Below are 25,973 nucleotides of genomic sequence, written 5' to 3' on the forward strand. Positions count from 1 at the left end.
CCCGCGCTCCCGGATGGAGCAGGGAGCGGGTTACCCTGAACAGGGCGGCCGGACGATTCCCTGATGACGCAATAGAGGCGGAAAAGTAGTTAAACTTTGCTGTCTTTATCGCCACTAGGTAGGTCTTAATATGTGACCTTACCAGTGTTCGGTCATGATCATCAACATCCGATGATGGATTTGGCAGAAGAAGAAGACCTATTAGATCCTGAAAAGATAATGTCAGACTTTAAGTAGCGGCTGGAAGATTCCACCCTACCTTGGTGGATTTAATAGGGGATCAGAAATGCAGAAAACATAACTGTCAACAATGGATGTTAAAAAGAAATCCAGATCTCATTTTCTGAAAAGCTGATGCTTCCTTAGAGTCTGCATAGTGCACGATCTGATCAACATCAAATATTACAAATTAATATTTGTACTCAATTTATAACTGTTAATTATGGTTGTATCAATATATGTTCTTGCCTCTCTGAGAGACTGAAAGATGACATAAAGATTAATTCTTCCCCTTAATCCATGCTTAATTAACATTTCTAAGGAGAAAATCTCCTTAACTGCTCTGGCATAAACTTGCAACCATTCACTGGCTCTATACCTGTGGGATTTTGTAAATGCCCAATATGGCAGCCATAAGGATGGATGTATCAGAGTTGGTCTCTTCCAGGAGAACCAGCATGTTTCTCTTTCTTCCGCAGCTGTAGTTGGGAACATTGGCCTCTCCAGTCGAAAGCAAATCCAACAGACCATCCAATGTCAACATTCTGTCTCGAAAGTTGTCATGGAGGTTATAACCCAGGGTGAGGTTGGGCAAGAGAAGAGGATCTTTGTTGATTTCCTGAATGGCAAAAAGGAAGGACAGAATTTTCCAGTACAACACACCTGTTTTCCTGAAAAGATACATGGATTTTGCCATGATGTTACATTCAGTGAAATCACCAACCTAGAAGTAAGGAGAAATTTCCTGACAGTGAAAGCAATTAACTGGTGGAAGGGCTTCCTTCCCGAAGTTGTGGATGCTCCATCACTGGAGGTTTTTAAGAAGAGATTGGACAGCCATTTGTCTGGAATGGTATAGGGCAGTGATGGCTAACCTTTTTGCCATTGCGTGCCAGGAAGGGGGGGAGGGGGAAGTCCATGTGCGTGTATGCCCACACCCATAATTCTATGCACCCTGCCCTGTGCATGTGCGCGAAACCCCCCTCCACCCCAGGTCCTGTCCCCAGACTCCAGAGCCTCTCCAGGAATCTCTGGGGGTTGGGGACAGCAAAAACGTCACTTCCTCTCCAACCGGGAGTTGGGAAATGGCCACTGAAGGGCCTCTGAGGGAATGGGGAAGGCTGTTTTCATCCTCCCCAGATGCATAGAGAGGAAAGACTGAGAAAAGAAATCAGCCTTTTCTCTGAATTGGGACTGACCAATTAGAGCCTCCTGCCTTTTCTTTGATGGCCATGCTGAGACCGTAACCATGACCTCAGAAATCTGCAAGGACCTCACCATGTAGGAACCGGGATTTGAGATTCCATCAAAGGGCCATTATGCATGTATTACATTTTTAAAGTGTGCATGTATGGGTGTGTATGAGACTGAATGTGTGAATTAAGTTGGGGCAGAAAAGAAAGCATTTTAGAATTGAACAGAAGTACTAACTTTCCCATTTTCTCTTGAGTAAATGGTCTCGATCCCTGATTGCTTGAGAGAGTGGATAGAGAAAACAGAGGGCCTGCTCAAAGCACTTTGGTATCAGTGGAACCAGAGGTGAGTCAAGAAGGAGCATCTGAAGATGCCCATGTCCACATCAGGGAAACAACAACTAAGTGTGGCGAGTTTGGAGAAATCCATGGATCATTGAAGAAAACAATAGCAGAGAATTTGGGAGAAAGACTGGAGGCACCCAGGAGCTGACTGCTGATGTCTTTGGAATTGCTGGTTCTATCTTTCTGGATAATTTATTTATTCAACTTAATCAATTCAATGCAATAGCATTGTGGTCTCCTGGCTACTGTAGCAATACCAGATGCTAATAATAATATTGGATTTACGTGCTACCCATCTTGTCCAAAGGAGACTCTGATAGCTATCTTCTAGAAAAGACTCAGAAAAGAAATCAGCCTTTTCTCTGAATTGGGACTGACCAATTAGAGCCTCCTGCCTTTTCTTTGATGGCCATGCTGAGACCGTAACCATGACCTCCCAAGCTAATCAGCTTGAAAGATGAAAGCAAGTTGTCCATGTAGAGATCAGTTGGACAAGGGTGCTGAGCATTAAAGCTTGCTTTTGTTTCATCTGCTGAATGTGTTCCACTTCATGCTGTTTGTATACAGATGTGACTGTCGATTTAAGTAACTAACTAACCTCACTCTGTCAAGGACCTAGGAGTACACATCTCAAATGATCTATGTCCTAGAGCTCACTGTAACAGCATTGCCAAAAGGCATTAAGAGTTGTTAACCTAATTTTGTGAAACTTCTTATTAACATCGAATTGCTAACTAGTGCATTCAAAACCTTTGCTTGACCAATTCTCGAATACAGCTCGTCTGCCTGGAATCCACACTGTATATTGGACATTAATTCAATTGAGCAAGTCCAGAGGTATTTCACGAGAAGAGTCCTCCACTCCTCTGCTCACAACAGAATACCTTATGCCCCCAGGCTTGAAATTTTGAGCTGGGACAATCTAGAACTACGCCGACTATGGTCTGACCTAAGCGTAGTAATAAAATAAAAAATTAAATAAAATAAAACCTCACTGCTTTCCTCTTTCCCCATTTTTCCTCAAAGGCAACGTAAGATAACATCAATCAACATCATGACACTTACGGATGAACCTTTTTAGAAGGACTCAAACTGAAATTCTGCAGCTCAGGTTGTAGATTAATTGTTGCAGAGAAGAGCCCACCGATGAGATGATCTCCTGGCCTGTAATGATTGAGTGGGTCTCTTCCATCCCTTCCCAAAGTCAAGAAGCACTTGGTGCCGAGCATCCTACAGGCTGCCTGGGGCAACAAAAGCTCCATCAGAAGCAGAAGCAGTGGGTTCATTTCTGGGTTAGCCAAAGAATTCCCTGCCTTGCATCTGATCTCAGAATCAGTAGAGCAGAAGCATTTGAAGACGTTGAAAGCAGATTGCTGCAAGACTGACTTTTCTAATATAATATGAAGTCCAGAGAGAACTTCCGCAATGATGGAAACTGGACCAACACAGAAGCAGAGCTCCTGGTATCCATGATGCTCAGTCCAGCTTTCCAGGGTGACAAGACAACTTGTACACTAACTTTCCTGATGCTGAATGTGTTGCTGCTGAGTCTGTTGACCTCCTTCAAACAATTTCCAGAGGGAAAAAGAATCCCTTGACATTTAGCAAGAAGGCAAGAAAGAAATCACTATCATTCTAATAATTAGCTGGGGAAGTAGGAGTTTTGCAAAGTCCTCCCTGCAGGGTGAACTGGGATCCAACTGAAAAACTCCCAATGTAACTCAATGTAGTGGATTCCCAGAAAGCATCCACAACCAAATTGTTCTGTGGGCATTTGGGACACCTATCATTCTGCTGGGTTGATTTCCAGTTGTTTTTCTTTTATGCTATTATATATGACTGGTTTATTTTATAAAGTTGTGCTTTTGATGTGATGAATTTGCTGTTTTCTTTCTGTGGACTTTTGAACATTTTGATGCTGATGTGGCCTCAACTTTCTCTGCACTCCTTATTATTCAGAACAACATGTTTTAGGGTGGATACTTAATTTTTTTATTGTGAGCTGCTGTGCATCTGTCTGGAATTGAATGCATAAAAATCAAATAGATGTCCAGATGTCTGTCCATCCATCCATCCATCCATCCATCCATCCATTCCTGCAAATCATGAATTTTGATTGTCCCTAGAAATGGTTCCATCCAGGAAAGGAGATTCCAAAAAAACCTCTTCCTTTCCTTTCCTTTCCTTTCCTTTCCTTTCCTTTCCTTTCCTTTCCTTTCCTTTCCTTTCCTTTCCTTTCCTTTCCTTTCCTTTCCTTTTCTCTCCACTCCTCTCCTCTCCTCTCCTTCCCTTCTTTCCTGTAGGTATCTTTATCCACTTTCATCTATTCCATTAAAAGTTTCACTCCAACAGTGAATCTCATGGAAGAAAAATCTGCTATCAACTCAGAAAGCATCTCTGGCCTGCTCTTGAGTTGCCATTGGCAAGGGGGATGGGAAAACAAATTCTGTAGCTACGGTGAGGCAGCATGCCAGTCAAAACAAAAGCACATTCCAGCCATATCTCTTTTAAGGCTGTCTCCATGGTTATCCACAGTGGCCAGAGAGGAGTGATCTCTACAACCCACAAAATTGCTTCGATGGAGAATGTGACTGTTGACACACCTTGGGGGAAGGGGGAAAACAGGGTCAGATATGGAATGTAAATTACATGGGGTCAGAGTTGGCTTCACTTGGAACGTGCTGACATGAAGCTCCTAATAAATAATTGGATTTCTTTTGAAGCTTGGCTCGAGGCTCGTCATTTAATTAGGGCATCGGTTGGAATCCTGATATCTGCTTTATGGTAAACGCTATTTTGCTCTTTTCAAATACTGAAAAATACCCCAAATTTCCTGTGGATCACCCTTCAAACATCAACTGAGATGACAGCATAGCTAAGATTGAATCTCTGCTATCAAGAAAATTTGGGGATCATTGTAGTTTCCCTGTGCCTTGTTTCTGTTTTTGGTAACAGGCTTAATCTTGGGAATCATTTAATTCCCAAAAACTCACTTACTGAAAGTCAACAGTCAGGATCTCCTCTATTTTATTTTTTTATGTACCGTATTTTTTGGAGTATAAGGCACACCTTTTTCCACAAAAAAAGAGGGTGAAAATCTGGGTTCTTCTTATACTCCGAACGTAGCCCCGCCCAGCTTCTCAAATGGAGGTTTCAGAGGCTGAAAAAAGCATCAGAATAAAAGCCCCCCAACAGCTTCAGAAAAGAAGCCTCCAAAAAGAGCTTCAGAGGCTTTTTTTTTCTGAAACTGTTTTGGAGGCTTTCAGAGGCAGGAATTTTTTTTTTTTCTGAAACATGATTTACAGAGTCACCATCTTGCTCCCAATAATCCTTTTACCGACCTCAGAAGGATGCAAGGCTGAGTCATCCTTGAGCCAGTCAGGATCGAACTCCTGCTAAATGAGCACTGAGTTAGCCTGCAATACTGCTGTCATGGTTGACTAGCTACGCGGTCTTGCCTTTTTTTTTTTTTGTAAATATTTTTTATCATTTTTCAAACATAAACATAAAATATAACTTTCAAGAGCAAGAACTCGATCCGGTCATAAATGGTTACCACGCTTAGATTTCTTTGACAGACTCCATTCACAATTTCCCATTGCATCTTTAACAGGTAAAAGTTCAAAACATAAGAAGAATAAATTTTAACATAGATTCTAACATCCTTCTCTATATAAATCTATTATATCAATACAATTTTAATTTCATATTTACTTTAGCTCATTTGTGTCTAAGTATCAATCCTGCTTATATCTGATTCTTCTCCACATTGTCTTTATCATCTCTTTTACCATCAGTTGCAAAATAGTTTTTAACAATATTCTAATCTCTTATTCTAATTATTAACCACAATTTTATCACCTCAAAACTTAATTTCAAATTCAATACATCTCCATTTTTCTTACCATTTATACAACAAAATTCTAACTACATTTCTTAGACTCTTGACTCATTCCATCAAATCTTGATATTTTAAATTTTATCATTACTTTTACACATTTCAAATACCCAGATTCATCCCTAACATTTTATTTAAACTAATTGCTAGCATGTTCTCCTCCATACCTCCTTCTATTATTTGGCTGATTTCCAGCATGTTGTGTTTGGCTGATTTCCAGCCTAATCTCTTCCAGAGCACCCACTATTTTGGCTAATTTCCAGCATATTCTCCTCTGAGCCTCCCACCATTATTGGCTGATTTCCAGCATATCTCCTCCAACTCTCTTCCTATTGCTTGGCTGATTTCCAGCATTTTATGTTGGCTGATTTCCAGCATATCTCCTCCAAGTCTTCTCCTGTTGCTTGGCTGATTTCCAGCATTTTATTGGCTGATTTCCAGCATATTATATTTGGCTGATTTGCGGCCTATTCTCCTCCAATTCTCCTACTATTGTTTAGCTGATTTCCAGTATTTTAACTAGTTTCCAACGTATTTCTCCCGAGTCTCAAACTCTTAACTAGTTGGTGCCCATCACCTCTTCTTTTAATTTTCCCTTGCAGTATAATTATCTATTTCATGTCAGTTTCCCAACATACTTTTTCAAATTAGTTCTCAATATGTTTCATAATAATCATTTCCAGCATATTTTAGATTAAATCACACTTTGTTACTAAGGTCTGTGTATCTTCTTGTTTCATTCAATAGAACCATAATTAAACATTTACCAATCTAACATTGCTTACAAGTTAAAGTCAAAACATATTACATCAAACATTTATTTTTCTTAACGTTATCCCATATTTGTAAATACTCTTCTTTAATATTTTTAGCCACCTTTATCGCAATCCTCTATTTTGATTACCATCTTTTATTTTCTATTTTTATTACTCCAAAACCCCTCCAGTTTTTATCTAAAAATCATTTGTACCTTTAAGCTTTTAAACATTACATTTCAATTTAATTACATTTGATTTTATCTTCTTTTTCCTTCCTTCTCTTTTCTGTCCAGCTGTTCCACTTCAAAAGTCTATCTACTCAATTTAAAAATTGTGTGTGTCACTTTAATGCTTTTGGAATGTCTAGTCCATGTGTGATGCATCAACTTCCTGTCTTTGTTCCTATGCCACACCCAGTTTTTTTCCCAGGCTTGTTAAATTCCATTGTGAAAAATCCAAAATATTTTTTCTTTCTTCATAGAATCACCCAGGGACAGAGTAGGAATCTCCAAAATCCATAAATTTAATATCAATTTCAAAATAGTCCAAGGTATAAAGTCATTTACAATGTTTCTTTTCGAAATGAAATGGAAATCTCTTTAACCCACTCTCCTGCTTAGTCACCGCAGACTCCATGGAAATTATGTAGCCACCCACCTGTCACTCTTCATTAGCCTCGTTAACTTTCTAAAGGTGTAAACTCCCAGAAAAACATTTCTCCAATCAACTCCAAATAAGTAAAAAAAAAAAAATAGAATCCAATTTTAAAATTATTAAGTGCCAATTGTTCCAAATCAAATTTCAAAGTCTGTCATGGGTCTTTGTCTCCAAAAGTTTTTTTTTTCCTTAATCTTCAAGCCCCGTAACTCTGCAGCCGCTATTTAAGGCTTGGGGTCTTATTTTTCAATCCATTTAATTCTGTTGCTTTGCCTGGGTTGGTGTCACTCACCCGGCTTAAAGGTATTGCTCTCTCCTCTTCTCTCCAGCACAATCTTTTTCACAGTCCGCCGCAGCTTTGCGACAGCCGGCATGGCTGCCTCCCCCCATCTCCGACTTAGAGGATTTCCTCTGACCTCCAAGGAACTTGCCTGTTTCTCTTGGCCCAGCGAAGTGCTCCTCTTCTCCACCCATCCCTACAGGATGGGGTTGGTCCAAGACCGATCGGAAAATGGATCGTCAGTCGGGGTTTTTGTGGGCTCGTTAGAGACTGCCATTCCCCCGACTGTATCGCCGTGATTCCAGACCGGAAGTCCAAAGAAGTCTTGCTTTTTTGTTGTTAGTTGTGAAGTCATGTCTGACCCATCGTGACCCCATGGACAATGTTCCTCCAGGTCTTCTTGTCCTCTACCATCCTCTGGAGTCCATTTAAGCTCACTCCTACTGCTTCACTGACTCCATCTAGCCACCTCATTCTCTGTCATCCCCTTCTTCTTTGGCCCTCAATCGTTTCCAGCATTGGGCTCTTCTCCAGTGAGTCCTTCCTTCTCATTAGGTGGCCAAAGTATTTGAGTTTCATCTTCAGGATCTGGCCTTGCTTGCAACCAGACAACTATAACAGGAGGGGGAAGGGAAGGCCTTGGAATCTAAGGGAGGCTTGAGAAGGAAATTTGGAATGCAAGTGTGTCAACTGGAAGTCTGAGACAGATCCAATATCTCAAGGTCACCAGCTGGTGAAGTCCGAGGCAGACAGACTGTTCACAAAACAAAGAAAGTGCAAATGCATGGAGGACAATGGACAATGGGAGGTCCAGGGGGGGGAAGGGAAGTTTTCCTATGCTACTTTGACAGGAAATCATTAGAACTGGCTTTTCTCCTGTACCTACATGGAATCTTCAGTAAAGTTACCTTATTTTTCGGAGTATAAGATGCACTTCCCCCCCTAAAAGAGGCTGATAACTTGGGTTCATCTTATACTCCGAATGTAGCCCCACCCACCAGCCAGCCCCCACCCTTCAGCCTCAGCACATCCTCTTCCTGGCTGCAGAGATTGCCAGAGACAATGGCTCTTATTTTCAGCCTCCAAATGCTCCGTTTGAGAGCCGTTCAAGGCTGCGGGGATTGCCAAAACACATCGCCGTTGATTGCTGCCTGTGCACATTGTGTTTTTGGCCTCTGTGCATCGCGTTTTAGACTTCAGAATGCCCCATTGTTGGCTTCTGCACATCACGTTTTCAGGTAGTGATGGGTGGCGATGTGCTTTTTACAATCCCCACAGCCATGAACGGCTCTCAAATAGAGCGTTTGGAGGCTGAAAACGCCAGGCGCGGAGCCCAAAATGGCAACCCATTTTGCCAAAGCTACTGCCTTGTCTTACCACTTCCGCGCTTCACCTGCTTTACTAAGTGGAGCTCCTTCTGACAATCAGCTGTGCTCTTTCAGCTGTTTATCAGCCCCAGTGGGCGCTCAGAACCAGCGAACTAATGTGTGCTAAATCTGACCAGGCTAGCCAGATAAATACCTGGTAGGCAGAGGCAGAATTTTTTCCCCCTATTTTCCTTCCCAAAAACTAAGGTGCCTCTTATACTCCGGAGCATTTTATACTACAAAAAATATGGTATATTCTTGGTAAAAAAATGTCCCAGGAGTTTCTTTTGCTGTCTAACCCAATGGGACAATTGACAACTGCATTCTAACTAACTGACTGACTGACTGACTGACTGAAGCTGATGTAGATGGGATGTTCAGTTGCCTTTTTGTTTTGTAACTACATGAAATTAGTGTAGATATAGAGTGAAAGGCAGGGCAAGCATATCATTGACTGGGAATCTTGGATTCTGGGAATCCTGAATTATGCCTACTTTATCACTTTATGGCGGAAGGCTGTACAATTTAAAGCTTTGTTTTTACTTTGTATCTTGTTGCAAAAATGTATGTGAAACTTGTTGGTTTGAGAGCTGTTGTGCTTGAGGCGTAAAATATTCCTGAGCATCTTTTTTTGGTCAGAAGTAAATATTTTATTATTATCTCCATCCTCAGTGTGTTTTATTGGGCCTTGCATACCAGCCCTGAATCCAGAGATTTGGAATGTTTCCAAAAATTTCCTTCTTGTGCAATAGATTCTCTTTTCCAATTTCATTTTGGAAAAAAAAAATGTGTAGGTATCTTCAGTGCTTAGCCATCCTTTCCCCTTTCAATCAAATATTTCCTATCCTGCCAATCAGGGTTTCTTGGTCAATTCATTGCTTTGCTTACATAAGAACCCCACAAATAAAAAGAAACGAACTTCTGATATATAGTTTTGATTGTTAGAAAGGATAGATTATTTCTCTGAATCTGAGAGATTAAAAACACTTTTTCCTTTTGTAAAAGTAAGCTGTTCATCCCAGAGGTGGACTTCAGCAGGTTCTGACCGGTTCTGGAGAACCAGTAGGGGAAATTTTGGGTAGTTTGGAGAACCTGTAAATACCACCTCTGACTGGCCCTGCCCCCATCTATTCTCTGCCTCCTGAGTCCCAGCTGATCGGGAGGAAATGGAGATTTTACAGTATCCTTCCCCTGCCATGCCCACCAAGCTATTCCACCAAGCCACACCCACAGAACTGGTAGTAAAATATTTTGAATCCCACCACTGGTTCAGCCCTTCCCAAAAATGCAAATTGCAGGCACAGTGAAAAGCATTTATGGAATGGGGAAGTCCAAGTCTTTTAATAGGGTACAGAAACAAATAATAGAAAAATTTGGTACCTGTGATACATCAGAAAGAAACCAATGAAAGAACGAAAGACATTTATTACATTTGACAAGTAAACAATAGAAAACATTGATTAGAGATTACTTTCCACATGTGGTAAATTTATGGGTTACATCATGCTCTTTCCAAGATGGATTAGTATTTTACTTAAAACTTGCAAATGTATTATCACCTTTAAAGCGCTCCATGGCATAGGGCCTAGCTATCTTCGAGACCGCCTACTGCCACCGACGACCTCCCACCGACCCGTGCGCTCCCACAGAGAGGGCCTCCTCGAGGTGCCATCAGCCAAACAATGCAGGCTGGTGACCCCCAGGGGGAGGGCCTTCTCTGTGGGGGCACCCACCCTCTGGAATGAGTTGCCCCCTGAGATAAGGAGAATCCATGACCTCAGTGCCTTCCGCCGTGCCCTTAAAACTTTCTTTTTTCAACAAGCCGGGCTGAATTAATTCTTTCTAAGGGTTTTTTTAATTGTTTTGTTTTGTTTATCGTTTTAATTAATGGGGCCAAATCTATATATATTTTTTAACTGTATTTTAATATTTGTATTTGATGTTTTTATTTGGCTGTTCACCGCCCTGAGTCCTCAGGGAGAAGGGCGGTATACAAATTCAAAATAAAATAAAATAAAATAAAAATATTCAATTACTTTCAGAATACACTGACTAAGATTCAGTTTTGAAAAGGCTGTTTTTTTCCCCATGAAAAAACAGAAGAAAAACATGTTTTCCTAAAATCTGAAAGGAGGTCAACACTGCCAGACTAAAGTTCTAATAACATCCTCACTTAAAGGCTAATAATGAAGCCCAAAATGCTAAATAATACTACCAGACACAGAAACATAAAAACATGGAAATTTGGCTTAAGCAGGAGATCACTTCAAAAAGCAGCCTGATAGTGTTTTCTCCTGAAAAGTACCCAATGGGTGAGAATTATATTGGGGGGGAATTATATCCCCAGAACATCCATCAGCATCACTTTTTTACTTCACTTTTGAACATCAGTTGTTCTTTTGTATTCAGATCTGGCCTTAGCAAAATGATGTAACACTTAGGGATGAAGATACAACCCAGCAGCCCAGCACTGGAAGCCAAGATGGAGAAGACCTGCACAGCAACCGTGAATTTCCCTTTGGTGCTCAGATAGGTAGGCACAAAGGAGATCCAGACACTGCAAAAGACCAGCATGCTGAAGGTGATCAGCTTGGCTTCGTTGAAGGACCCAGGTAGATTCCTAGCCAGGAAGGCCACTATGAAGCAAATGGCAGCCTGAAAACCCATGTAACCAAGGGCAACATAAAACATAGTGACAGAGCCTTCATTGCACTGCAGAACAATCTCTCTAGGCTGGGAATACATGTCAGAATCAGGGAATGAAGGAAAGACTCCTAACCAGGTGAAACAAATGACAACCTGGACACTGGAACAAGAAATGATGATGGTGTTGGTCAGACTCCTGCCCAGCCACCCTCTCACTCTGTTTCCTGGCTTTGTGGCCAGGAAGGCCAGCACCACCATGATTGTTTTGGCCAAGACGGTAGACACGGCAATTGAGAAGATGATGCTGAAAATTGTTTGTCGGAGAAGGCAGGTGGATCTCCTTGGCCGACCAATGAAGAGAAAGGAAGTCAAGAAGCAAAGAAGAAGGGAGACCAGGAGGATATAGGAGAGGTCCTGGTTGTTGGCTTTGACAATTGGAGTTTCTTGGAATTTAATGAAGATTCCCAAGACTAAAAGTGTGGTTAAGATCAGGAATAGGGCAAAGAAAGTAAGAATAATTCCCAAATACTCTTGATGGGACAAAAAAGTGACAGTTTTGAGGATACATTGATCTCGATGCTTGTTCTGATACTGATTGTCTGGACATCTGGTGCAGTGGTCTGCATCTATAGAGGACAAATGTAATATTTACCATGAATGTATAGGATGGGAGTTAGATTTTGAAATCAGGAAGGCCACATTCTAGGAAGCAAAAGGGGAGGAGGGACAACCATCTACATCAGGGCTGTCAAACTTAATTTCATTGAGGACTGCATCAGGGCTATGGTTGACCTGGGGGGGGATCAGGCGTGGCTGACTGGGTGGGTGTGGCCCACTTGACACCACTCCCCAAACTGCTAGCATGTTTCCTATTCACATTGGGTAGACCAGGCTGAAGCCACGCTGGCCCGATCTTTCCTCTTTCCATTGAGTAGACTGGGCCAAAGCCATGCTAGCCTCAGATTTCCTCTTCTCATTGGGTAGACTAGGAAGGGGCAGATAAAATTGTCTGGTTTTCTCTCTAATTGCCATAATGAGGAGAGGTTCCTCTCTGGTAGCAATGTATTCCCCGAAATAGCTACTCTATAGGAAGCACAGATCATGCTTGCCTACTCCTTGGATACTTTGGAGGAAGATGGTTAGGCAGAAATGTGTCTATCCCGAGTCCACCCTGGACTGGAGGAGATGGCAAGATTACTGACTAGGTCCTGTGTGAGTTGGCTGTCAGGCCTGGAAGCCATCTTTTTCATTGAATCTTCAGGCCTGCCATATTTACTACTGTGGGAAACTGTGATAGGGGGATTGTATGGAGCATGGGAGAAATATACCGGTAGTCATAATAACATTCCTTTCTCAGAAAGTCAAGGACATCTTGCCCTGAACCTGGAGGGTTAGAACTGGGAGGCATCTCCAGTCAGCATGGTATTTGGATTGGGCCATGTGATGGACTTGTGGGTGTTGGGCAGGGACTTGAACTTTCCTTTGGGTGGGGAAAACCTGGAAGTTTTCAGATTTGGGTTTTCCCAAATGTGCCAATAGGACATCTTCAATAAAATGTAACTTTGAGGAAGGTCAAGTCTCAGAGTTCTCTTTCATTGGGGGTGTTACTTGGAACCCTGACATTGGAGATTAATTTATCTCAATGGAGAGCTTCATGCTGTAGAAGCAACATCATTCTGTTTGTCATGGTGAAACAATGGGCTGCTTCATGTCACTTCAACTGATCCTTCACAAAGTCACATATGCTTCTTGATAGCTGCTTGGCTTCTTCTACACTTAACCTGTCATTCCAATGAATTTTCCCAGCTCATATTATTGTTATATCTTTGGTGAAATTAATTCTGATAGTTAAATTAATACTCCTTCCCAGTCCAACACCCAAATTAGAAATGTCTTCTTAGCAAAGATCTGCAGGAACCTTTGCTCCTATCCCAAGGGCTGTTTTGATTCCCATTCACCCACCTTCTTGGGTGGAAATGCTCCCTTCTGCACAAGGGACGCAGTTGTAGCAACAGATTGGTTTTCCTTCCTGGACCACCTTGAAATAGCCAGGTTGACAAGGCTCCACACACTGGGAGTGAGGCAAGGGCTGAAAGTGAATAAAATTTGCATTCAGAAGCATCTGCAAAACTGATTAGTTATGAAATGAATTACAGTGTTGGAATGGGATTGTCAGGTCCCATAGCTTATCTCGTCTCCAGAGAAGAGCAGCAGCGTTGCCTTGGAGACCGGCCTTTTTTTTTTTTTTTTTTTTAATTTGATTTATATGCCGCCCTTCTCCGAAGACTCAGGGCGGCTTACAATGTGCTCAGCAATAGCCTTCATCCTTTTGTATATTTATACAAAGTCAGCTTATTGCCCCCACAAACTGGGTCCTCATTTCACCTACCTTAGAAAGGATGGAAGGCTGAGTCAACCTTGAGCCTTGGCGAGATTCGAACCCTGCAGTAATTGCAGGCAGCTGGTCTTAAGCAGCTTAATAACAGGGTGCCTTAAACCCTAGTACTACCAAGGCTCTTTATCACCTCCTCAGCCTGAGAATCTCATAATATCTTTACACTTCGAGATTGGCTTGGTGATGTATTGGACTTTGGGAGGGGCTCTGTCTGTGCTTTACTGTTTTGAGCGGGAAACTTAATTCCTGCCTAGATCTCTTGATATCACAATCATCCAATAAAAGTTTCCTTTTGAAATGGCTTTTGTTTCATGAGGACTGCTTTCTTGAGAGGACTGGAGAGGCAGGACCTTACAGGGAAAAACAAGAGGTATGTGCAAAATGGACTAGAAGTGGACCATTCTGTTTCTCCCCTGGGCCATGTTGTGGTGGCCACTCCAGAGAATTTTCTAGAAAGTTACTCTTGAAACTGGAAAAATGATAGTCAGATATGCTTTCATTTTGGAGGACTGTCTCTGGAAGGCTGTCAGAGAAACTTTTGGAAAAACACATCATACGGAGGAGAAATTGGAATTCTGGATTTGTTCAGCATGATGGGTTTTGCACTTTTCTTCTACCAAATAAGGTCAAATTCTTGAATGTATAAATGTCCAAATGAACATGTGTAACTCAATTGATTTTACTTCTCCCCTCCTCCTAAATCCTGCTTCCATTTCCCTCCATCTCCACATTTTTTCCCTCTATGTCCCCAGACCAAAGTCTTGTACTGTATAAGTCATAAAGCATCTTTTCCTTTGCTGGTTATACATGAAAGAATATAATTCTGAAGCATGAATTTGAAGGCAGTCGGTCTTATATATAGTTTGGGATGGTGGAGTACACTGATTGAGATGATGGACAAAACTACTGTGTTTTCCGCAAAATAAGACCCTGTCTTATATTTTTTGAACCCTGAAATCAGCTTGGCCTTATTTTTGGGGAGGTCTTATTATTTTGGGGGGTGTGGAACAAGACAAGACTCCTCTTGCTGATTTCCAGCTCTGTCTCCCTAACCCTAACTAGAGGAAATGGCGAGGACTGTCTGCGTATGCGCTTAAATATTTTTTGGGAGGGCTTATTTTTTTGGGGGTGTGACTTATTTTAGTCCATGCGCTCAAAAACTTGATTGGACTTATTATCAGGGGATGACTTATTTTCAGGGAAACAGCGTGAAGAGTTAGGACACCTCTTCCTCTACCTGATTGAGCCACTGAGGGCTCATGATGGCTTCCTTGTTGATGCTGAATTTGACTCCAATGGTTTCTTCTCTGTCTAGACTCCCAAATTTCACTCTGGTGGTCGACTTATTAGGAAACAACACCCAGCTCACAATGTCAAAGTCAGCCATCAAATCTCCATTTCTATCCAAATACATTCCTTCTATGGTTTTGTTGTAGATCTGAGGATTCTTCAGGAAATGGTGAAGCTACAGAATATAAGGAAAGAGGTTTTTACACAAATGGAATCATCTAAACAAATTGATGTACAGAGATATAAGGAATTTGGCTTATTGAGCTTCAGCCTGTTTTCTTCTCAGGACAATCTGCATAGATTTGTCCTGCAGGTACCAATGGCAGATGTTTTCTTTCCAACATCTGGCATTCCCAACTAGCCCATATTTTCTTGTTTTCTCGTTTTATTTCTCCCCTTAGTTCTCTTGAAGATAAGTAGATGGCAGAAGGGCAGGAGAAGGGAAATCCATTACCTACAAATATATTTGCTTACATTATCTGTTGCTATCCATGAATTTTCCCCTCCTCCTTGAGATGTCCTGCATAGCTATAGAGACATCCTTTTGTCTACAGAGATTTATCTTAACATTCTTTGGAGAGTTTCTCCTGTGCACATTGAATAACAAACACCGCAGTGAGCCTTCATTATTTATTTTGGGTCCTTTGTTTTGATTCCACAAGAGAGATAGATTGACAGAGCTGGAAGGGACCTTGTAGGTCATCTAGTCCAACCCCCTGCCCAAACAGGAGACCCTACACCATTTCTGACAAATGGCAGTCCAATCTCTTCTTGAAGGCTTCCAATGATGAAGTTCCCACAACTTCTGAAGGCAAGCTGTTCCATTGGTTGATTGTTCACACTGTCAGAAAATGTCTCCTTATTGTAGAAGACACAGCATCAGTTTGTACAACTGAGTCCTGGAAATATAATAATTTAATAATTATAATTATAATTTACCAAAGTTGGAAGGGACCTTGGAGGTCTTCTAGTCCAACCCCCTGCTTAAGCAGGAAACCCTACACTACTTCAGACAAATGGTTATCTAATCTTTTCTTATAAACTTCCTGTGTTATGAATTGGCTTTCGGAAATTTGGAAGGAAATGTCAATATTATTATTATGTATGTGGGGTGCCACAAGGGTCGGTCCTCTCGCCCCTTCTGTTCAACATTTATGTGAAGCCGCTGGGTGAGATCATCCGTGGTTTCGGGGTGAAGTACCACCAGTACGCTGACGATACTCAGCTGTACATCTCCACCCCGGACCACCCCAATGATGCCCTTGAAGTGATGTCCCGGTGCCTGGAGGCCGTGCGGATCTGGATGGGGAGAAACAGACTCAGGCTCAACCCATCCAAGACCGAGTGGCTGTGGTTTCCGACATCCCGATATAGTCAGTTGGCGCCATCACTGACTATTGGGGCCGAGTCATTGCCCCCCACGTAGAGGGCTCGCAACTTGGGTGTCCTCCTGGACTCACGGCTGTCTTTAGAAGAGCATATGACAGCCGTGGCCAGGGGGACTTTTTATCAGGTCCGCCTGATTCGCCAGTTGCGTCCCTTTCTGGATCGGGACTCGTTAAATACGGTCACTCATGCTCTTGTCACTTCCCGCTTGGACTACTGCAATGCTCTCTACATGGGGCTCCCCTTGAGGAGCACCCGGAGGCTCCAGCTGGTCCAGAATGCGGCCGCGCGGGTGGTTATGGGAGCGACGTGGCGCTCCCATGTGACCCCCCTCCTGCGCGAGCTGCACTGGCTCCCGGTGGTCTTCCGGGTGCGCTTCAAGGTTTTGGATACCACCTTTAGAGCGCTCCATGGCATCGGACCGGGGTATCTACGAGACCGCCTTCTGCTACCAATAGCCTCTCACCGACCAGTACGCTCCCATAGAGAGGGGCTCCTCCGGGTGCCGTCGGCCAAACAGTGTCGACTGGCGGCCCCCAGGGGGAGAGCCTTCTCTGTGGGGGCACCTACCATCTGGAACGAGCTCCCCCCAGAGATACGGAAGATCCCGGACCTGCGCACGTTTCGCCGTGCTCTCAAAACTTTTCTATTTCAACAAGCTGGCCTGGCCTAACTCCCCTCTTTTAAATTCTTAAATTTTAAATTTTTTAATTCGTGATTTATAAATTGGGTGTTTTAAGCTGTGTTTCGGCCGAAATATTTAATAATTTTAAGGGATTTTTAATATTTGTATTGTCTGTATTTTATCTTGGCTGTTCACCGCCCTGAGTCCTTCGGGAGTAGGGCGGTATAGAAATTTGATTAATAAAATAATAAATAAATAAATAAATAAATATTAATAATTGACTCTTCCATCTGCTCATTATCTGAAGAAAGCTTGAACACTGATTCTGAGGGAAAGCTTGAATATTGATTCTGGCACTCTTCAGGTGATTTTACAAGATTATACACTGATAATTGTTAATATTAAATACAATATAGTGTTACATTATGATAAATTGGGAGATAATCCAAAATCCCTTTCCACAAGCATCAAATTCTAGAATCTGAAGAAAGAAAAGCTCAAAGCACATGAAGTAAAATACATGAAGTAAAATAATCGTAGTGGTGTGTGACAACGTAGCCAAAGTATAATTTGCCATTCAGCAATGCTAGAGGCCAAATGTAAAAAGAAAGAGTAATTCAATATGTAATGTTACATGTAATAACAGCGGCAATGGAATTACGTATGCATAAAATTGGAAAAACGAAAGTATACTGACAGAGGAAATGGTAGTAAAGAAAATATTAGAATGTGCCAAAATGGACAGGTTAACGATGGAAATTAAAGACAAAGGAGAAACAGCGTATTACTTAATATGGGCCTATGCTACAATTGGCTAGATAATAGATGCAAAGTTTAGAAAATTAATGATGAAAGAGGATCAATAAGCTAGAAACGAATACAGGTATAAAACTATATAGAAGAATATGTATTGCAAGCAATATTATTATTAGACTGTGCATAACTGCAAATTAAAATATATAGAGTGCTAAATGTATAGAGAATTATGCTATAACTATGGAAACAATAGATATAAGTATGTTATATAATATCAAGTTTCTTTTCTTTTCCATGGACTATACTGTATGATTATGAGAAAAATGGTCGTAATTAGGATGTATAACATTATATGTATTTATAAACGTGCTGATACAACCAATATATCCTTTCACCTTTCAGCTGTAATCCAGGAACGCTCAAATAGCTGTATTTATGACAAATCATTTTATACCAACTTTATATTTTGCTGATAAAGTCATAAAGGGAGACTAGTATAGATCTATTTCAAGCTTTTTAGCTTTCATCAGCTAGCCATACCCTTACGAACTTGGATTCTTGCATTTTAGGCAGTTGAATTAACCTTCTGAGCCACAAGTTATATATATTAATTATACCAAATTTATATTTTTGCTGATAAAGAAATAAAGGGAAAGTAGCTGATGAGAGCTAAATAGCTTGAAATAGATCTATATTAGTCTACTTTTTAAAAATATAAATTTGGTATAAAATGATTTGATGTGAATGTGGCTGATTGATGGCTCCTGGATTGGACCTGAAAGGCGAAAGGGAGCAGAATGCCCCCTCCGATATGTTGGGGTAGATCAGGTGTCACAATAGAAAAATATAATATATATATATATATATATATACACATGTAGGTCTTTGGTTATTCGGGTCTTCTCCCACGTAAAATTGGAAGTGTCTTGGCGACGTTTTGACGAAGTCTCATTCGTCATCTTCAGGCTGGTGTTCTCGGCTTCGTGCTTCCAGGAGCAATTTCTCCCACGTAAAATTTGCTCCTGGAAGCACGAAGCCGAGAACACCAGCCTGAAGATGACGAATAAGACTTCGTCGAAATGTCGCCAAGACACTTCCAATTTTACGTGGGAGAAGACCCGAATAACCAAAGACCTACAAACAAACACCCGCGAAAACCTGAGAAAACACACACACACATATATATATATATATATATGTAGGTCTTTGGTTATTCGGGTCTTCTCCCACGTAAAATTGGAAGTGTCTTGGCGACGTTTCGACGAAGTCACCAAGACACTTCCAATTTTACGTCGCCAAGACACTTCCAATTTTCCGTGGGAGAAGACCCGAATAACCAAAGACCTACATACAAACACCCGCGAAAACCTGAGAAAACATATATATATATATATATATATATATATGTAGGTCTTTGGTTATTCAGGTCTTCTCCCACGTAAAATTGGAAGTGTCTTGGCGATGTTTCGACGAAGTCTCATTCGTCATCTTCAGGCTGGTGTTCTCGGCTTCGTGCTTCCAGGAGCAATGTGAGATCGCAGCTGTCTCTTCCTTTTAACTGCTAGTGGGGGTGTGAGCTGATTGGGTGGGAACTTGGCTGTGTTCTGATTGGGTGGAGGTGTGTTCTGATTGGTTAGGGGCTTGGCTGTGCTCTGATTGGATGGGGGGTTGGTTGTGCTCTGATTGGCTGGGGGTGTGTTCTGTTTGGGTGGGGGCTTGGTTGTGCTCAGCTTAGTCTGAGTTTCAGGGGGATTTGAGCTGGTGAGCTGCGTTGTTGTTGTTTGGCTTCGTGTTTGTGGCCGTGCGAGCTCTTCATGGTGGGTGTCAGTCTGCTTCATGTATGGATTGGAGGGGTTTAAAGTGGCTAATGATGCAGTAGCGGTCTGGCTTCTGGTCCTTGGTCGTGGCTCATTATCAGTGTGGGTTTGAGTCTGCTTTCTGCGTGGATGTGTGGTGGTGACATCCTGTGTGGCTCTCGTGAGTTTGGGTCTGGTGTCTAACTTGATTTTCTAACTTTAGAAAATCAAGGAGTATATGAAATCTCATGCACCGCCTGCCCCACCACATACATCGGACAAACCAACAGACAAATAAGTGCACGCATAGAAGAATGCAAGAACTCAGTCAGAAAAGAGGAACCAACTTCTTCCCTGGTCCAAGACTTTAAAGCCACAGGACATGATATTGACTTTAAAAAACCCACACTGATAAGGAGCCATGACCAAGGACCAGAAGCCAGACCGCAGCTGCATCATTAGCCACTTTAAACCCCTCCAATCCATACATGAAGCAGACTGATACCCACCACGAAGAGCTCGCACGGCCACAAACACGAAGCCAAACAACAATGTAGCTCACCAGCTCAAATCCCCCTGCAACTCAGACTAAGCTGAGCACAACCAAGCCCCCACCCAAACAGAACACACCCCCATCCAATCAGAGCACAACCAACCCCCCATCCAATCAGAGCACAGCCAAGCCCCTAACCAATCAGAACACACCTCCACCCAATCAGAACACAGCCAAGTTCCCACCCAATCAGCTCACACCCCCACTAGCAGTTAAAAGGAAGAGGAAGCTGCAATCTCACATTGCTCCTGGAAGCACGAAGTCGAGAACACCAGCCTGAAGATGACGAATGAGACTTCGTCGAAACGTCGCCAAGACACTTCCAATTTTACGTGGGAGAAGACCCGAATAACCAAAGACCTACATACAAACACCCACGAAAACACACACACACACACACACACACACACACACACACACACACACACATATATATGTCTTTTTCTTTTTCATAGGCTTTTATGTGCATATTCTTTCTAGCCAGGTTTTACCTACGTAAACTAAGTTGTTCTGCAGCTCTGGTTGTGTGAAATCTCATTCACAAGCTTCAGGGCTTTTTTTCTGTTGACAAACTGCAACTCTGTGTTGCTCTCTGGGAGACTCAGATAGCTATTTCTGCCTTTTAAGGTGTCGTCAGTGAGCCACACCCACTTCTCAGATGTTCCCCTTGTAAAGGTACAATGTGTCTTTTTCTTTTTCGTAGGCTTTTATGTGCATATTCTTTCTAGCCAGGTTTTACCTACGTAAACTAAGTTGTTCTGCAGCTCTGGTTGTGTGAAATCTCATTCACAAGCTTCAGGGCTTTTTTTCTGTTGACAAACTGCAACTCTGTGTTGCTCTCTGGGAGACTCAGATAGCTATTTCTGCCTTTTAAGACGTCGTCAGTGAGCCACACCCACTTCTCAGATGTTCCCCCTGTAAAGGTACAATGTGTCTTTTTCTTTTTCGTAGGCTTTTATGTGCCTACGAAAGATGTAACAACACAGCCAACCAACCCACTTACAGCAACAAAGCCAGAACTCCCCACCTCCCCACCAGTATTAATAGAGAGACGGCAGCTCCGAGCACTCTTTGCTCACACAAGCACGAAGCCAAAAGCACCAGCCTGAAGATGACAAGTGAGACCTCGTCGAAATGTCGCCAAGATACTCTCAATCTTACATGGGAAAAGACCCATACACACCAAGACTTGCATACACGACAAACCATTTTATACCAAATTTATATTTTGCTGATAAAGAAATGAAGGGAGACTAGTATAGATCTATTTCAAGCTTTTTAGCTTTCATCAGCTAGTCATCAGCTAGTGACAGCTTGAGGGCTCCTGGATTGGAGCTGAAAGGCGAAAGGATATACTGGTTGTATCAGCACCTTTTTAAATATATATAATGTTATACATCCTAATTATGACCATTTTTCTCTTAATCATACAGTATAGTCCGTAGAAAAAAAAGAAACTTGATATTATATAACATAGTTATATCTATTGTTTCCATAGTTATAACATAATTCTCTATACATTTAGCACTCTATATATTTTAATTTGCAGTTATGTACAGTCTAATAATCATATTGCTTGCAATACGTATTCTTCTATATAGGTTTATACCTGCATTCGTTTCTAGCTTATTGACTCTCTTTCATCATGCTTTGCATCTATTATCTAGCCAATAGGACCCATATTTTAGTAATATGCTGTTTCTCCTTTGTCTTTAATTTCCATCGTTAACCTGTCCATGTTGGCACATTCTAATATTTTCTTTATTACCATTTCCTCTGTCGGTATACTTTGGTTTTTCCAATTTTGTGCATACGTAATTCCATTGATGCTGTTATTACGTGTAACATTAAATATTGAATTACTCTTTTTTTTACATTTGGCCTCTAGCATTGTGAATGACAAATTATATCTTGCCTATGTTGTCACACACCACTACAATTATTTTACTTCATGTATTTTACTTAAATGTGCTTTGAGCTTTTCTTTCTTCAAATTCTAGAATTTGATGCTTGTAGAAAAAGGATTTTGGATTATCTTCCAATTTATTATAATGTAACACAACATTGTATTTAATATTAAAATTATCAGTGTATATTCTTTTAATATCACCTGAAGAGTGCCAGAATCAATATTCAAGCTTTCCCTCAAAATCAGTGTTCAAGCTTTCTTTAGATAATGAGCAGATGGAAGAGTCAATTATAAATATTGACATTTGCTTCCCAATTTCCTAAAGCCAATTCATAACACAGAAAATTTATAAGAAGAGATTAGATAACCATTTGTCTGAAGTGGTGTAGGGTTTCCTGCCTAAGTGGGGGGTTGGATTAGAAGACCTCCAGGGTCCCTTCCAACTTTGTTAAATTATTATTATAATTATTAAATTATTATATTTCCAGGACTGAGTTGTACAAACTGATGCTATGTCTTCTACAAAAAGGAGACATTTTCTGACAGTGTGAACAATCAACCAATGGAACAGCTTGCCTTCAGAAGTTGTGGGAACTTCATCATTGGAAGCCTTCAAGAAGAGATTGGACTGCCATTTGTCAGAAATGGTGTAGAGTCTCCTGCTTGGGCAGGGGGTTGGACTAGATGACCTACAAGGTCCCTTCCAACTCTGTCAATCTATCTCTCTTCCAGAATCAAAACACAGGACTCAAAATAAATAATCAAGTCTCACTGCGGTGTTTGTCATTCAATATGCACAGGAGAAACTCTCCAAAGAATGTTAAGATAAATCTCTGTAGATAAAAGGATGTATCTCTAGTTATGCAGGACATAACTTTAGGGAGATGTCCTAGAGACATCTCTAGGGACATCTCTAGGGAGTGGAGGAGCCCTTGCAGGGTAGAGCTGAGGAGGTTGTGCAGTTTCTGTCGGATAAAGTCACTCAGATTTGGATGGACCTTGACTCCGATTGGGCAATTCTGACTGAGATGACAGGGGCAGGTCTTAGTCTTATTGTGTGGGATGAGTTTGAGCCTGTGACTCCTGAGGAAGTGGACAAGGCTGTAGGAGCGATGAGTTCCTCCACTTTTTTCTTGGACCCGTGCCCCTCCTGGCTGGTTTTGGCCAGCAGGGAGGTGACACATGGCTGGCTCCAGGCTTTAGTTAACGTGTCCTTGAGGGAAGGGGCCTTCCCGCAACCATTAAAGGAAGCGGTTGTAAGGCCCCTCCTCAAGAAGCCTTCCCTGGATCCAGCAGAATTAAAGAACTTTCGTCCAGTCTCCAACCTACCCTTTGTGGGAAAGGTTGTAGAGAAAGTGGTGGCACTTCAGCTCCTGATGTCATTGGAGGAAACGGATTATCTAGACCCTTTTCAGTATGGCTTCAGGCCTGGTTACAGCACGGAAATTGCTTTGGTCACGCTGATGGATGATATCTGGCGAGCCCAAGATGGGGGTCATTCCTCCATCTTGGTGCTACTTGACCTTTCAGCGGCTTTCGATACCATTGACCAAGACGTTTGAGGGAGCTGGGAGTGGGAAGCACCGTGTTATGATGGTTCTCCTCCTATCTCTCTGGTCGGTCACAGTCAGTGTTGGTAGGAGGACAGAGATCGACCCCTAGGCCCCTCGTTTGCTGGGTGCCTCAGGGCCCAGTCCTCTCTCCCCTCGTATTTAACATCTACATGAAGCCGCTGGGTGAGATCATCTGATGACATGGGGTAAGGTATCAGCAATACGCGGATGATACCCAGCTATATGTCCTCCTAGACTCACAGCTAAGATTAGAGCAACATCTGACAGCTGTGGCTAGGGGGACCTTTGCACAGGTTCGCCTGGTGCACCAATTGCAACCCTACTTGGATCGGGAGGCTCTCCTCACAGTCACTCATGCCCTTGTCACCTCACGGTTAGATTATTGCAACACGCTCTACATGGGGCTAATTTAGATATATATTATTTGTGCGTTTAGAAAAACACAAAAACGCAGTGAAAAAAGAAGAGCGAACTTCTTCCTTGGTACAACACATGAAGGCCACGGGACATAATATCAACTTCAACAATACTAGAACAGTGGTGAAAGAGAAACATCTTAATAAGAGAATAATTAGGGAGGCTATTGAAATTGAAAAGAGGCTGCAGAATATGAATAGACAAGATGACTCTTCTAGGTTATCAAGTATTTGGAGACCTGCACTGAGGGAAACTCGAGTTTTAACATCAGAGGATAGGCAGAGATTCCAACAGGCAACCAGTGGTGTTGTAATGCCTGCCAGAGTTTTTCCCTCTTTGCAGATGATAACTAGCAATAGGGAGAGAAAGAGAACTGAGCCAGAAGATAGGCTGAGATCTCAACAGGCAATCAGCGATGTTGTGATGCCTATCAGAATCCTTCCTTCTTTGGAATTGAAAGTTAGTAATAGGGAACCATAGAAAGCTGGGCCTTTAACGTGCAGTCAGGCTGCAGCTAGGCTAATGAAGCAGGAGAAAAAACTGCTGCCCTCCAATCAGGACACAGAGTTGCAGGCTAACCAGCATACATCAGCAGCAGCAAACATAGAAAAGCGACAACTCCAATCTCGCAGCATACCCACAGATTCTAAACTGAAAGTAGGGGCCCGATGATGACAAGTTAGAGAGCTTGTCGAAACGTTACCTAAAAGAAAACTTTTAAAGTGTTGGTTAGGATTTTAGCCAGAGTTTCAAAAGGCCTTACAAAGTGTTTTGTTGGGATTTTGGAGGATTTTAAGCTGGGATTTTAGCCAGGATTTTAAGTATTTCAACTAACAGACTTTTAATGACGTGGGAAAACACCCAAGATTTTAACTTTTTACATATGCATACATACATACATACATACATACATACATACATACATACATACATATGTTTTCATATATTTTCACGGGTACAGATATGCAAGTCTTTGTGTATTCGGGTCTTTCCCGTGTAAGATTGAGGGGTTTTCTAAAGACATTTTTAAATAGACTTTTAAAGGGTCTTGGGGGGTGGGAAGGTTATGTGGGTTTTGGGGAAAACCCACGGGGGATGGGGACTGGCCCGGCAGTTAATGGTGCCATGGGGGGTATGGACTCTGGGGGAAAGAGGGCTGTTAGAATGCCCTCCACTGAGGGCTTTTCTATTAATATGCTGAGTGGGAGGGGCAGGTATGGCGGGAGCAGGGGGCCGTATCATGTGGTGGGGGCATGCACTCACTATCTTCGAGCGATTGCATGCCCCGGTCCCCCTAGCTCTTCCCGTTCCCCAGGTTGCTCAGAGTCTCAGGGCCCAAGTCTCCGGCTGATGTTGTGTAATGCCAGGTCCGTAATAAATAAGGCCCCCCTCATTTGTGACCTTATTCAGGAGGGGGGAAGGGACCTGGCAGGTATTACGGAGACCTGATTGGGCCATGGGGGGGGGTGTCCCCTCGTGGATATGTGCCCACCAGGCTTCCATGCATTTCATCAGCCGAGAGCTCAGGACAGGGGCGGGGGGGGTAGTGGTCATTCTAAGAGAAGGTCTTGATCCGAGGGAGACCACTGTACCTCAGATAGCCGGATGTGAGTCCCTTTCTGTGAAGTGGGGTCGTGGGGTGCAGATGGGTATATTGATCACATATCTGGCTCCCTGCCACGTGGCAATGACCCTGCCCGAACTCCTCAGCGTCATAGCCGAGGTGGCGGCTGATACCCCCAGACTTGTGGTCATGGGGGATTTCAACCTGCCATCTATCGGTGAAATGTCTGAACTCGGGAGTTCATGGCTTCCATGACGGCTATGGACCTGACCCAAGTAATTCATGGCCCTACTCACATAGGTGGACACACTCTGGACTTAGTTTTTATCTCTGGTCAGTGGTTGA

The 25,973-nt window shown here is 42.3% G+C and overlaps 1 protein-coding gene across 1 annotated transcript in view; it reads right to left on the reverse strand.

The window, feature by feature from the left end:
- Positions 1–592: 592 nt before the first annotated feature.
- LOC148115897 (vomeronasal type-2 receptor 26-like) overlaps positions 593–25,973 on the reverse strand; it is a 33,687-nt gene continuing 8,306 nt past the window's right edge. The window contains exons 4-7 of the mRNA XM_087885275.1: positions 14,996–15,223; positions 13,326–13,452; positions 11,091–11,989; positions 593–943 (exon numbers count right to left, since the gene is read on the reverse strand). Coding sequence (XP_087741401.1) covers positions 593–943; positions 11,091–11,989; positions 13,326–13,452; positions 14,996–15,223 — 1,605 coding nt within the window. The remainder of the gene's footprint in view (positions 944–11,090; positions 11,990–13,325; positions 13,453–14,995; positions 15,224–25,973) is intronic.

The sequence above is a fragment of the Pantherophis guttatus genome, chromosome 2, assembly GCF_059756535.1.
Source record: "Pantherophis guttatus breed Tessera chromosome 2, ASM5975653v1, whole genome shotgun sequence".
Taxonomy (NCBI): Eukaryota; Metazoa; Chordata; class Lepidosauria; order Squamata; family Colubridae; genus Pantherophis; species Pantherophis guttatus.